The 14115-nt window shown below is 41.3% G+C and overlaps 1 protein-coding gene across 1 annotated transcript in view; it reads right to left on the reverse strand.

Moving 5' to 3' along the window:
* RYR3 (ryanodine receptor 3) overlaps window positions 1-14115 on the reverse strand; it is a 472179-nt gene that overhangs the window by 228613 nt on the left and 229451 nt on the right. Inside the window, exons 12-14 of the mRNA XM_081119125.1 lie at window positions 13890-14011; window positions 3162-3330; window positions 1703-1838 (exon numbers count right to left, since the gene is read on the reverse strand). Coding sequence (XP_080975251.1) covers window positions 1703-1838; window positions 3162-3330; window positions 13890-14011 — 427 coding nt within the window. The remainder of the gene's footprint in view (window positions 1-1702; window positions 1839-3161; window positions 3331-13889; window positions 14012-14115) is intronic.

Below are 14115 nucleotides of genomic sequence, written 5' to 3' on the forward strand. Positions count from 1 at the left end.
CACCGCTGGTAAGCAAGCACATGAAAAGAGGTTCACCATCATCAGCCATAGGGAATTGCAAATTAAAACCACAATAAGGTATCACCACGTACCTATCAGAATAGCTAAAATAAAAAATTGTGACACCACCAAATGGTGGCAAGGATGCAGATGAGCTGGATGGCTCAGGCATTGCTGGTGGGGATATAAAACAGTACAGCTGCTGTGGAAAAGTTTGTCTGGTGCTCAAAAAGGTAAATATAGAAATACCATATGACCCAGCAATTCCACTCCTAGGTACAGACCAAAAGAACTGAAAGCAGAGACTCAAACTTGGCACACACACGTTCATAGCATTTTTCACAACAGCCAAAAGGTGGCAGCAACCCAAATGCCCATCCACACATGAATGGATAAATAAAATGTGGTCTATACATACAGTGGAATATTATTCTGCCTTAAAAAAGGAAGGAAATTCTGACACATGCCACAACATGGGTGAACCTGGAAGACATTAGGCTAATAAAACAAGACAACCACAAAAGGACAAATATTACATGATTCCACCACATATAGGAGGTAACTAGACTAATCAAAACCCTAAAGACAGAAAGTAGAATGGTAGTTTCCAGGGGCTGCGGGTAGAGAAGTAATTGGAGTTATGGTTTAATGGTACATACTTTCTGTTTGGGGAGATGAAAAGATTCTGGAGATGGAGGGTGGTGAAGGTTCCATGACAATGTAAAGTTACTTAGTGCCACTCGACTGTACACTTAAAAATTGCTGAAGCTGTAAATTGTATATTATGTATAGCTTACCACAATTTTTAAAAATTCCATGACCAAAAAAAAGTCCATCTATGGCAACTCGAAAGTGAGTGGCAGATCAAGCTTTCCAAAGCCCGGAGCTCCGCTGGCTCAACCACACCCGTGATCCCAGGGCCTCAGCCTGATCCCTGACATTGAGAATGGGTTTAACCTGATTTCCCTGGGCTCCCCTCTGGCTCGCTCTCAACTTTCTATGAACTTCCTCTAATGAGGAACACACTGCCCTAAAATGCTGCCTTGTCACCATGTCTGAGCAGTTATTGGTGGCCACCTCCTTGCAGAGGCCAATACTGCTTTCTGCTGTCTGCCTCCCACAGCCTGACTGTCTGGGCGCATTGGGGGGCCCTGGGTACTGCAGACAGAAGCACATGATCACTCACTCAGAGCTATGAGAAGAAAGGCTGGGTGCTAAAACATCCTTAACCTTTATCTTCCCACCAAAATGAAATATAAGAAACAAGCCAAAGCAGCAGGAATCATGACTAACCAAAAAGCAAACAGTGAAAGGACACAGAGTTTAAGAGAGCGACCATCCTAAAGCACAGGTGTCAGGAGTCTAGAACCGGAGGCACCGTGAACCTGGCCTAGTCTCACTCCTTCATGTTAAAGATGAGGAACTGAGGTTCAGAGAATGTTAGGTGACTGCCAAGGGTTTCACCGGCAGTTTTGGCAAAACTGATCACCATCTGCTTCCACCTGATGCTGACTTCTTGCTCTAAGTTTGGAAAGGGCAATAAGCTACTAGTTAACGGAACCAATGGCTGGGTTAGGATCAAATGGTTAACAGAAGGCTCCCAAGGAATGAAGCTAGATGACAATCTTAGTTTGTCATGTGGAAATCCCATAGAGATCACCCTTGGGGATCTTCCCAGGGAGAGGGCTGTGTGTGTACTCACCCAGCAATTTGTACAGGAGGTTGAGGATTTCTTTCCAGGCCATGCCACTCTCTTCCCTTGCGATCCCTGCAAAGTGTGCTACGCTGTTGTAGATATTTAAACGATCAATGCAATTTAACACAAGGGCCAACATTCCCTGTGAAGCCAAGAGGGGGGAAAAAGTAAAAATTTCTGATTAAGGAAGTGAACCCCTTCAGTTCTTTCCCCTCCATTACCATGCAGCTCTTAAGGCTAATAATACTAATATGCAAGTAGACCTTCACTTGCCAGCTTGGGTTTTGTTTTTTTCCTCCTAAAAACAAAATATACATTTCTATGCCTCGGAGACCTAAATAGCATGCATTTTGGGAGTGAGTCAGCAGCCTCCTCTGACAGGTTTGCCCTGCATGTTTAACTTAAACCCAAGGCCTGTTGAGGAAGAGGGAGTGTAAGTGAGTCCTACAAATGCCTGCTCGGTGCCTGGTAAGAAATAACTTTGACTTACCCAGAACCAGGCTACTCACTTTTCTCTTAAATCTCAAATAAGTTCAAGAAATGCTATTCAGCTACACAAGACAACTATGCTTGCTTCCTCCCCACCCCTCAAAAAGGTGGGGTTTAGAGACAATAAGACCAAGAGAGTATTTTGAACCATAGTTCCATTTAATTACAATACTATGTCACCCAGTAAAAACATCTGTGCTGAGCTGTTCTTAAGGAGATGGAGTTCCAGTAGCTTATAAGGCATAATGCCCCCAGATCCGGTCTGCATAGATCATTAGACTGACTGAGCAGGGGTGGATCTATATCCCACGCCATGAACTTTGGAAATCCCCAGGAACGAGGGGCCACAGGATGCTGCAGGAGTATGACCATGGCCTGTTAGTGCCAAATCACCACACCCAATTTCAGAGAAGGCATGTGACTTGTCTAAGGTCATAAGCAGCCAGGGATAGAGCCAGACTAGCAACCCTTGAGCCCCAAGTTAGTGTTTCCCTCACATCCAGGCCCCATCCATAGTGATTCAGATGCTCAAGGTAGACCTAAGACCGAGCATGACGTACCTTTCAGACCAGCTTCTCAGTCATTTCTGATGTGGAAACTAGGCGTCTGTGTTTTTCAAATAGGTTTCCTAGATAATTCTGACATCTCCTAAAATTTAGGAATCACAGCCAGTGCCATGGTCTAATAGCTGAGATTTATTAGAAATAGATGTTGGATACACATGTGCACTGACACTTTAAAATATAACCTGGTTTGAATGCGCCAGTGTACATTGCTACCACGTACACACAGTGTACGTCAGGTGCAGCCTGACAGGGGAGGGCCGCTTCCAGTGCTTCCCAGCTTCCTCTCTTTCTTGTGCTTAGTGTCTCTTTCACAAACACGTGCATGGGTGGAGACAAAGCTAATTGCAGCCGCAGGGATGTCTTAGCTGTGGACACAAAGAGAATCTCAATTTTTAAATTTTTGGACTTACCTCTTCCTTGAAAAGATTCTGTCTGTTTTTGAGCGAGCGAAGCTTGTTCTGCTTGGCTTCATGCTGCATCTCCTCCTCCGGGGGCTGGAAGTAGGCGATCAAGTCCTGCAAGGTCTGCAGGACCTCTTCTATCGGCAGGGTGATGGGGGCAGCTGTGCGATTGTTTCCACTGAAAAACCCAAGACAGACACGGCTCAGGCGCTGGGCCTCCAGCAGGGACCCTCGCGAGCAGCCACCAGGTCCTCGTCCCGTGCGCCCCCCACCGGGCACAATGCGCCGCCTCCTAAGGTAGATGGCAAACTGACACCTGCCAACTAACAGAGCAACAGAAGAGAATCTTCTGATTCAGTTTTAAAGCCACTTCACAAATAAAGGAAAATGACCCCTGGAGGTCTGTCACGCTTTTTCCTTTTTACATAAAAACATCTTTTAAAAGAATAAACTTGGGGACCCATAGTTCTTTTACATGATTATACGTTCTTCTTGGAAAGGTTAAACATGAGGCCGGGAGGGTTTCCAACCCTGGTCTCCCCCTCCACCCGTATCCCTGTCTTCCCTCTCTCTCTCTCCACGTGTCTTTTTGATCCTCTCTGTGTTTTCCTCTTACAGTTTCTATGGCTGTGCAAGCACACACCTGCTCCCCCCACATTTGTTGATGTCTCCTTCGATCTCCGTACCTGTCTCTTTCTCCTCTGACTTCCTCTGTGTGCCCTCGCTCTATATCTCCCCCCTCCTCTCTCTCTCAGCATCCCCCCATCTCTCCACATCCTTCCTCTCTGCCTCAATGCCCCCCTCCTTGGTGCACCCCACCATCTCCCTCTCCTCTGTTGTGTTCCTCCTAATCCTGAATATGTCTCTGTGTCTCTGACACTGTGTCATACTTTTCAAAAAGACTTGTAATTAATCTTGTCAACACAGAGAGATCACAAACCTCCACGAATGGTGAAATGAGCCCTCATTTCCCCTCCCCTTGAGGGGTACACTGGTGAGTCTTTCTGAGAGGAAAGGATAAGAAAGGATTCAGGGAAATGGACCCAGCCCCTAGGAACCTGCATCATTGGCCCCGAGGGACTGAGACTTGATTGAATGTATAAATAATGGCAGGTCTACCTGGGGTCAATTTCTAATGCGTTCCCTTTGCATTTACAGTGTATCTGGTTCTACATTAATCTGGACACGTGAGAAGAAAAGATTGTTTTCTTGGCCTAAAGCAAAGGCTGAACAAGCCTGGAAAATACTCTAGTTATAAGGTGTCAATAATTCCAAATCTGTGTAAAAAATGCCGGGTGCAGACAATGAAGGCGGAACGCCAGCGGAGCGCAGGGGCAGAGAGGCCCTGTGTGTGTCCCCGGCCCGCGGTGGGTGCTCAGGAAGAGCTGACTAACGACCATCTGAGACAGCACTGGACGCAAAGACAGTGGGGGAGAGAGTGTCATGAGGACGTGAGGTGAAGGTTTGGGATTACAAAACCCAATAGAAATGACTGCTGGACTCTAGACTCAGTGAAGGGATGAATACCTTTCCCTTAATGTTTCTGGTTCAGTTAGAGAGTTTCTCTCTCTTTCTTTAACATTTTGAGTTTACTAGAGACACTGATGCCCGCTAAGTAAGCAGCGTTCCTTCAAGTACTAAGAAAAGATAAAGAGGAGAGGTTTCTTGGCATTTTTTTTAGCTTTAAAGGGCAACTACACAGGGTCGGGAAGCCCAGGTGCTGGTCACTGTCATTAACAGTATCATGCCTGAGCACCCCCTGGTTTCCCGCCTTTCCATTTTCCATCTGGAAAATGGGACAGGTCCACTGTGCTGGGGACACTGTGTGCTAGCCAGGGGCCTTCTGGGTCTAACTTTTTGTTCGGCGGGTTTCCCTTGCTGATCGCTTCATCTTGCTTCTTGAGAAAACATCAGCACAACAGCCCTCCCCTGGACTGAGGCAGATGCCTTCCTTCCAAACAGAACACATGCCGCGTGCCTGGCACCCGGGCAGCGGTGAAACAGACGTGGCCTCCCAGTGGCCTGATGCTGCTCACATTCTACTCTGGGGCCCCGGGGAGGAGCCTGAGGAACAGGGACAAGAGGGCATCTCGGTGCAGAACTAACGACAACCGGCAGCTACCTTATCCCACCTTTCCCCGGCTCTCTCCAGCCACTGCCTCAGTACATTCTCGCTCTTTGTCAAGGGTTTCTTTTGTTAAACTCAAGTAAGACCTTGGGTGTCTGAATATCTGCCACATCATTACCATGACACATTTATGTGCTGTTTCCCTCCTAAGTTTAAGCGCAGAGGTCAGCTGGGCGGTCATCGCCTCCTCAGCAGGGTTTCGGAGGCCCCCTCATCGCCAGCCTCATTTGCCTGTCCATCTGTCCTGCTGGACAGCTCCCGGCAACTGGCCAGAGAATGAGACAGCAGGAGCAAACCTCAGCCTTTTCCTCTTCGCTGTTCCTTCCTGTCCCTTCCCTATTCCTTTAACTCGGATTTGTTCTCCCAGGCGGCCACCCCCTCCCTCTGGTTTCCATTTGTAGACGGCATGTCCTGTTGGTGTCTCAGAAGAGATGGGAGGGGAGAACGTAGCTCCAATTTACCTTTTTATCCCTCACTTGCCAGCTTTTGGTGAAATTCAAGTACTCTGGCTTTTGCAGCCCTACCCCAGCCACACTGGTTTATTTTGCATGACTCTCGTTTCTGCTAAAACACCCGGTGGCCGAGAGAATCAAGAATTGCCCCCACTGAGGGCAGAACCTCCAGAACAGCCGAGGGAGGAGGTCAGCAAATCTCTCCCACAAAATAATGATAACACTGGGCAAAATCATCCAAAATCACCCTCCAGGACTCTGGAAATTGACCAAAGGCATATAGCAAATTGAGAAGCATGTATGTAAAAAAAAATATGAACAGGGTAAGAACAGGGGGAGTCTAGGTTGTTTCAGCCTGAGGCTGTTCCCTTGCCTTCCCCAGTTTTACAGAAAAAAAATTAGATCAGGGCAGGCCGTGTGCAAGCCACCCACATGCTCAGGAAGGACCAGAGAGGGGCCTCAGTACCTATTCTTCCCTGGCTGAACACCAGCCTTCTCCATGCAAGCAGAAAGTAAAACCTCAGACAGACTTAAAACTGCCTGAACTTTAACAGGTCATCCAACCCGCCTGGGTAGCAGGCTTGCCTCATAAGAAACACTGAGGGAAGTCCTTCAGGCTGAAGGAAAATGACATCAGACAGTAACTAGAATCAACATGAAGAAATAAAGAGCACTGGAAAAGGTAATTCAGGGGGTAAATAAAGACAGTATAAGTATATATGTATTTCTCTTTTGTTCCTGTAACTGATTAAAAAAAAAAAAGCCTAAGACAATAATTATAAAGCTACTGCTGGGCTCGTAACACATCTTCATGTGAGATACATGACAATACTATCACAAAGGAGCAGGGAGAGAACAGAACAATACTGGAGCAATGCTGCTATATTTTACTTGTTAAGCTTATATTAATTTGTTTCAAGTTAAATACATACTGAGCTCCCTAAAGCAACCACACAGAATACAACTAAAAAATTAGCTAAAAACTCAACAAAGGAATTAAAGTGATCCACTAGAAAATATTTACTACAAAAGAAGGCAGTCAAGGAGGAACAGAGGAACAAAAAGGGCAAGAGACAAAACGCACATAGCAGATAGCAGGCATACACCCAATCATTGAATAGCTACATTATCTACAAATAGATTACACACACCAATAAAAGGAAAAGACTGCCAACTTCATTTAAAAAAACCCAATGTATGCTATCTACAAGACACACTTTTAGATTCAAAGTCACAAACAGGTTGAAAGTAAAAAGGATTGAAGAAAATATACCAGCCGAACAGTAACCATAATCTGCATATAAAACATTTGGAATGGCTCTAAAAGTCATACTTTAATACAGAAAATGTTCATAGAAAAAAGGGAGACACTTTATAACTACAGAAGAATCAATTTATCAGGAAAATATACCTATTATAAATATATGAACCCAACAACAGAACTCAAAGTATGTGAAACAAAAATGGACAGAATTAAGGGAGAAATGACAGTTCAATAACAGCAGTTAGATATTTCAATGCCCCATTCTCAATCAGTTAATGTAATGAACTGTATTAATAAAGGACAAAACTACGTGATCATCTCGATAGTCAAGAAAAAGGATTTGACATTATCTAACATTCATTCAAGATTAAAACAAACAAACAAACCTCTCAACAAACTAGAGAGAAGAAAACTTCCTGGGCCTGATAAAGGGCATCTACACAAACCCCACATTTAACAGCATATTTAATGGTCAAAGACTGAATGTTTCCTGCTAAGGTTAGGAACAAGACAAGGATGTCTGCTTTTTTCCCTTTTATTCCATATTGTAGTGGATGTTCTAGCCAGTATAATCATAAGGAAGAGAGAAAGGCAGGAAGGCAGGCAGGCAGGAAGGATCTCTATTCACCTATGATGTGATCCTGTGTGTAGAGAATTCTAAAGTATCCATGCCAAAAAAAAAACCAACCAACATTAGAATAAAAAAAAAAAAAATTCGTTAAGTGACAGTATACATGGTTGGTATTAAAAAACATCATTTTCCATATACTAGCATGTATGAATGCCAGCAATGAACAACCTGAAGTGAAATTTAAAAAACAATTCCATTTGTATTGGGATCAAAAATACTTAGGAATAAAGTGCTCAAAAGACGCATAAAACATACACACTGAAAACTATAATATTTTCCTGAAAGAAACTGAAGAAGAATAAATTAATGGAGAGACAGGCTATGTTTATGGATTGGAAGATTCATTATTATGATAAAAGTCCTCCTGAAACTTATCTATAGATTAAATGCAATATCTATCAAAATCCCAGCAGGCTTTTCTGCAGAAATTGATAAATGTACCCTAAAATTTATATGGGAACGCAAAGGACCCAGAAGAGCCAAAATGATTTTGAAAAGTACAAAATCGGAGGACTCACTCTTCCTGATTTTAATATTTATTACTATAAAGCTGCATTAATCAAGATAGTGCTAATTTGGCATAATAATAGGTACATAGATGGAATAGAACTGAGGGTCCAGAAAGAAATGCTTAAATTTACAGTCACGTGACTTTTGACAAAGTTGCTAAGGCAATTTGATGTAGAAAGGACAAATTTTCAGCAAACTGTCCAGGGACAATCAGGTAACCACACACTCCACATTCAAAAAGTGGATTTAAATCCTTTCCTCACACCATATACAAAAAAATGATTCAAAATGGATCACAGATCTAAATATAACAGTTAAAATTATAAACTTTCAGAAAAAAACATAGAAGAAAATCTTGGTGACTTTGGGTTAGGCAAAGAGTTTTTAGATATGGCACCAAAAACATGACCCATAAACAAACAGAAGTTAAATTAGACTTCACCAAAATTAAAACTTTTATGCTTAAAAATATACCATTAAGAAAATGAGGAGAAAAGTCACAAACTAGGGGAAAATATTTGCAAATCATAAATCTATAAAAACAACCAGAAGATACAAAAAAACTCTCAAACCTCAATGTGAAGACAAACAACCCAACTAAAAAATAGGCGAAAGACTTGATTGCATTTTACTAGAGAAGATATATGAATGGCTGATAAGCACATGAAAAGATGTTCAAAATCATTAGCCACCTTGGAAATGCAAATTAAAACCACAATAACATACCATTTCATATCCACTAGAATGACTACTACCAAAAGTCAGACAATAACAACCACAGGCAAGGATGCAGAGAAAATGGAACTTCATACATTTCTAAATGGAATGTCAAATGGTGTAGTCACTTTGGAAAACAAATTTTCAGTTTCTTAAAACTAAACATCTCCAAATATCCACTGATGGATGAATGGATAAACAAAACGTGGTGTTTATATACAATATAATAATTGTCGACCTTAAAAAGGAATGGAATTCTGACACATGCTACACTATGAACCTTAAAGACAGTTTTGTTAAGCAAATAAGCCAGACCAAAAAAGACAAATATTGTATAATTCCCCTTATATGAGGTACTTACAATAAATTCATAGAAATAGAAAGTACTTTTTAAAAAATATATGTTTTTATTGACTTCAGAGAGAGGAAGGAAGAGGGATATATATATATATATCTTCTGTATACACACACAATCATACATATACACACATATATACATTTATGTGTGTATATGTGTATCTATAACTATATCTGGTATACATACAAGAAGAATATTCTTCAGCAATACAAAAAAACAAAGCACCATTATGGGTTATAACAGACCTGGGATGAACCCTAAAAATGTAATGCTAAGTAAAAAGGCCCAATTCAAAACACCATATATTTTGTGATTCAGTTTATCAATTTAATGTATTAAGTTGAGACAGAAAGTAGACCATTGGTTGGCTAAGGCTGGGGGTGGCAACTGGCATAAACTGCAATGGACATAAGGAATTGTTTTGGGGTGATGGAAATGTTTAAAACTGAATTGCAGTGACGTACAGTTCTGTAAATTTATTAAAATTCACTGCTTTGTACACTCAAAAGGATACATTTTATGATATGTAAATTATAACCCAATAAAGCTGTTTAAAAATAATTTTCTCATTGTCAGGCATTTAACTCCCACTTACTTTTTAAAAATAATAGCTTTACTGAAACATAATTCACATATCATACCATCATCTAAAGTGTGTAATTCAATGGTTTAGTGGATTTTAGTTAAATTTACAGAGTTGTGTAATCATCACCTCAATCAATTTGAGAACTTTTTCATCAGCTCCCCCCAAAATCCCATCAGAAGTCACTCCCCTAGTCTGTGATGACTACTCCTACACAACCACAAATCTACGTCCTTCCTCTCTCTCAAGATTTTTCTGTTCTGGACATTTCATATAAATGGGATCATACAACATGTGGTTGGTTGTGGCTGGCTTCTTTCACTTAGCATAGTGCTCTTAAGGTTCATCCATGCTGTAGTGCGTATCAGTCCTCCATTCCTTTTTATGGACAAATCATATTCCATTGTAAGGATATAGCCTGTCCATCAGTTGAATGTTTGGGTTGTTCCTACCTTTTGGCCATTATGAATAATGCTGCTTTGAACATTTGTGTACAAGTTTTTGCATGAACATGTGCTTCATATCTCTTGGGCATATACCTAGGAGTGAAACTCCGGGGTTATATGGTAACTCTCTGTTTAACCTTTTGAGGAGTTTCCAAACTGTATTCCAAAGTGGCTGTGACATTTTACATGCTCATCAGCAGTGTATGAAGGCTCCGATTTCTCCACATCCTGCCCCACACTTCTTATTAAGTCTTTTTTGATTAGAGCCATTCTACTGGGAATAAAGTGTTGTTATCTCTTTGTAGTTCTGATTTGCATTTTCCTGATGGCTAATGATGCTGAACATCTTTTCATATGCTTATTGGCCATTTGTATATCTTCTTCGGAGAAATGGCTATTTAGATCCTTTGCTCATTTTTAAATTGGTCCATTTGTCTTCTTAATGTTGAGTTGTGATAGTTCTTTAGTCTAGATACAAGTCCCTTATCAGATATACCATTTGCAAATAGTTTGTCCCATTATGTGGGTTGTTTTTCTTTCAGTTTCTTGATGGTGCCCTTCACAGCAAAAAAGTTTATTTTGATAAACTCGTTGATTTATTATTTTGTTGCTTTTGTTTTCAGTATCATATTAAAGAAACCACTGCCTAGCTGAAGTTATAAAAATTTAAGCTTATGCATTCTTTCCCAGGTTTTATAGTTTTAGGTCTTATAATTAGGTCTTTGATGCATTTTGAATTATTATTTTTGTACATGTGTGAGGTAGAGGCCACTAACTTTTAAGAAAGATATAGGGGCAGAGGTTGAGAGAATTGGGGGCCAGATAAATAAAACTGTCTACCTCTGAAGTGATGGTTTTGGTAACAGCCCAGACTACATGAAAATCTCATGTTTGTGTGTAGCTATCTTTTTTTGCCTATTCCGAGCCATTCATCCTTATACCCTTTCTTCGAAGAAGGGGAGCATGCCTGGATGTAATTTGGCATAGAAAGGAGGGAATATCTTGCTCAGGGATTGCAGGAAACCAGTGGCAGAGCCAAAAGCAGACAAAGTATGGTTGACTTGCAGGCCTCAGGTATCCCCCTGCAGGAATACCTCTATGGTCTACTTTCTTTTCTCTAATTTAGTAACAGGATCCCTGAGTTTTGCTGGGTACATACTAACTAATCAGAGATTATATTTCTCAGCATCCCTGCAGCTAAGTGTGGCCATGTGACTAAGTATTAGCCAACAAACTTCAAAATAAAGTGATCTGCTTTAGGGTCATATCTTTCAGAAAAGAAACTGTTTGCCCTCCCCTTTCTTTTTCTTCCACCTTTTGCAGGAGAGACCTCGGACACAGTGCTAGTACGTGACTTTTGATCATGGAGATGAAGGAAACACAGGCCAGTGGCTGTCACCTGTGGCTGAATATTAGAATCACCTGGGGAGATTTAATTAAAAGCTGGTATTTGTTAATTCAAAAGACATATGTATTCCACTGCAGTATTATTTACAATATCCAAGAGATGGAAACAACCTAATAGTCCATCAATAGATGAATGGATAAAGAAGAAGTGGTACATATATACAATGAAGTATTAACCATAAAAAATGAAATCTTGCCATTTGTGTCAGCATGGATGGACCTAGAGAGTATTATGCTAAGTGAAATAAGCCAGAGAAAGACAAATATCGTATGATTTCACTTATATGTGGAATCTAATGAACAAAATAAACAAAATAGAAACAGACTCATAGATACAGAGAACAGATTGACAGCTGTGACAGGGGAGGAGTTTGGGGGGCTGGGTAAAAAACCACCTCAGACACAGACAATAGTATGGTCACTACCAGGGGAAAGGGGGGTGGGTGGAGGTAGAAGAGGGTAAAAGGGGGATAAATGGTGATGGAAGGAGACTTGACTTTGGGGGTGAACACACAATACAATATACAGATGATGTATTATAGAGTTGTGCACCGGAAACCTATATAATTTTATTAACCAATGTTACCCCAATGAATACCATAATTTGTTTTAAAAAGAAGAGATGGTACATATATACAATGGAATATTACTCAGCCATAAAAAATGAAATCTTGCCATTTGTGAAAACATGGAAGGACCTAGAGAATATTATGCTAAGTGAAATGAGTCAGAGAAAGAACAATACTACATGATTTCACTTATATATGGAATCTAAAAAAGAAACAAACAAAACAGAAACAAACTCATAAATACAGAGAAAAAACTGATGGTCACCAGATGGGAAAGGGTTGGGAGGCTGGCTGAAAAAGGTAAAAGGGATTAAAAAGTACAAATTGCCAGTTACAGAAAATAGTCACAGGGATGTCAAGTACAGCACAAGGAATACAGTCAATAATACTGTAATAACTATATCAGATGGTTACTAGACTTTTTAAATAATATAAATATCTAATCACTATGTTATACAGCTGAAACTAATATAATATTGTGTACTATACCTAAAAATATCGTATGTCAACTATAATTTAAAAATAAATTAAAAAAAAATTCTAACAAAACAAAACTCCGGTGTTCGGATCTCAGCCCAAAGATTCTGATACAATTGGTTTGAGGTGCCACCTGAGGATCAGGGTGTTAAAAGCTCCACAGATGAATCTAACATGTGGCCAAGGTTAAGATCTCTACTCTGGGGCAGTGATCTGTAAACTTCAGCATGCAGCAGTATCAACTGGAGGGCCTACTCAAAACACAATTTTCTGGGGTACTACTCCCAGGTGTTCCATTTAGTAAGCCTGGGGTGAAACCTGAGAATCTGTATTTTTAACAAGTTCCTGGGTGATGCTGCTGTGCTGGTCCAGGGACAAAAACCTGTAGGAGACCTCACAGCAGCAAGACAGAAGGAACCTGAACCCCAGTAGCCAGATTATTTTCCTTAAAACACTCACCTACCCTATAATATCACCTTAATGAGAAATAAAGTTTATCCTGAGCTGTAACAGCAGCTTAGCTCATATCCTAACACACATTCCTTGGGTCACACTGTTTCAAAAGTAAGAAAAATAAAGGTATAATTTTTTTTCCTCATTTTATGCAAATTCACACATAAAATCTCAACCCTCTTGGCTTTAGAGATATTTGCCTACAAGAGAAGGATGACTCGGTAATTGGTGAACAAAATCCAGAGCTCTGTTTCGGCACCATTGTTAAGGCCAGGGGATTATAATCCAAGCAGGCAGTTCAGTTACTTTTCCCATTTAAGTCCCAGTCATAGCTGGGTAACTCAAGGCTTCCAATGCAAATGCCCTTGGATGCAAACCACAGCAGTGATTCTGAACAGAAAGCCTTTCTAAATAGCAGAGAGGGAGTGGATGTGCCTTCTCTCTCCTCCCCTCTTCACACACTAATACAAAAGGGCCTCAGGGCACTGAAGTTATTTCACTTAATTTTCACGAGAAGACCTTGGGTATTCACGACACCAACCTGAAGAACCAGTGGGGCCTGGGCTCTTGTTGGGCCAAGAGCGAGGCTGGTAGGAGGTCACCCACATGGGGAATGTGTTTCAGTCCCAAGCTCTCTTTGGTAAAACTCTTTGCTAGTGTTTAACTATTTCTTGAAAACACTCACAGTGTTAAAGGAAGGTGGGCAGGTGGGACTAGGAGAGGGAGGAAGGAGCTCATGTACCTTATGAACTGGCTGAATAAGGCTGTTGTGTTCCGGATGATCCGAGCTGCCTGGGACTCCTCGCGCTGGCATCGCTGCAGTGTTAATCCGTCGTCCATGTGGCCTTCCTGGTGGAGGATGACCTACAGAGCAAGGAACACCCGGTCCAGGTGACACACGACTCCACAGCTGGGCGGCCAACATTTCTTGCATTTCCCTCCACCCTTGTGCGCCTTCTTTCTAACCA

Source organism: Miniopterus schreibersii, assembly GCF_964146895.1.
Source record: "Miniopterus schreibersii genome assembly, chromosome: 1".
NCBI classification, from domain to species: domain Eukaryota; kingdom Metazoa; phylum Chordata; class Mammalia; order Chiroptera; family Miniopteridae; genus Miniopterus; species Miniopterus schreibersii.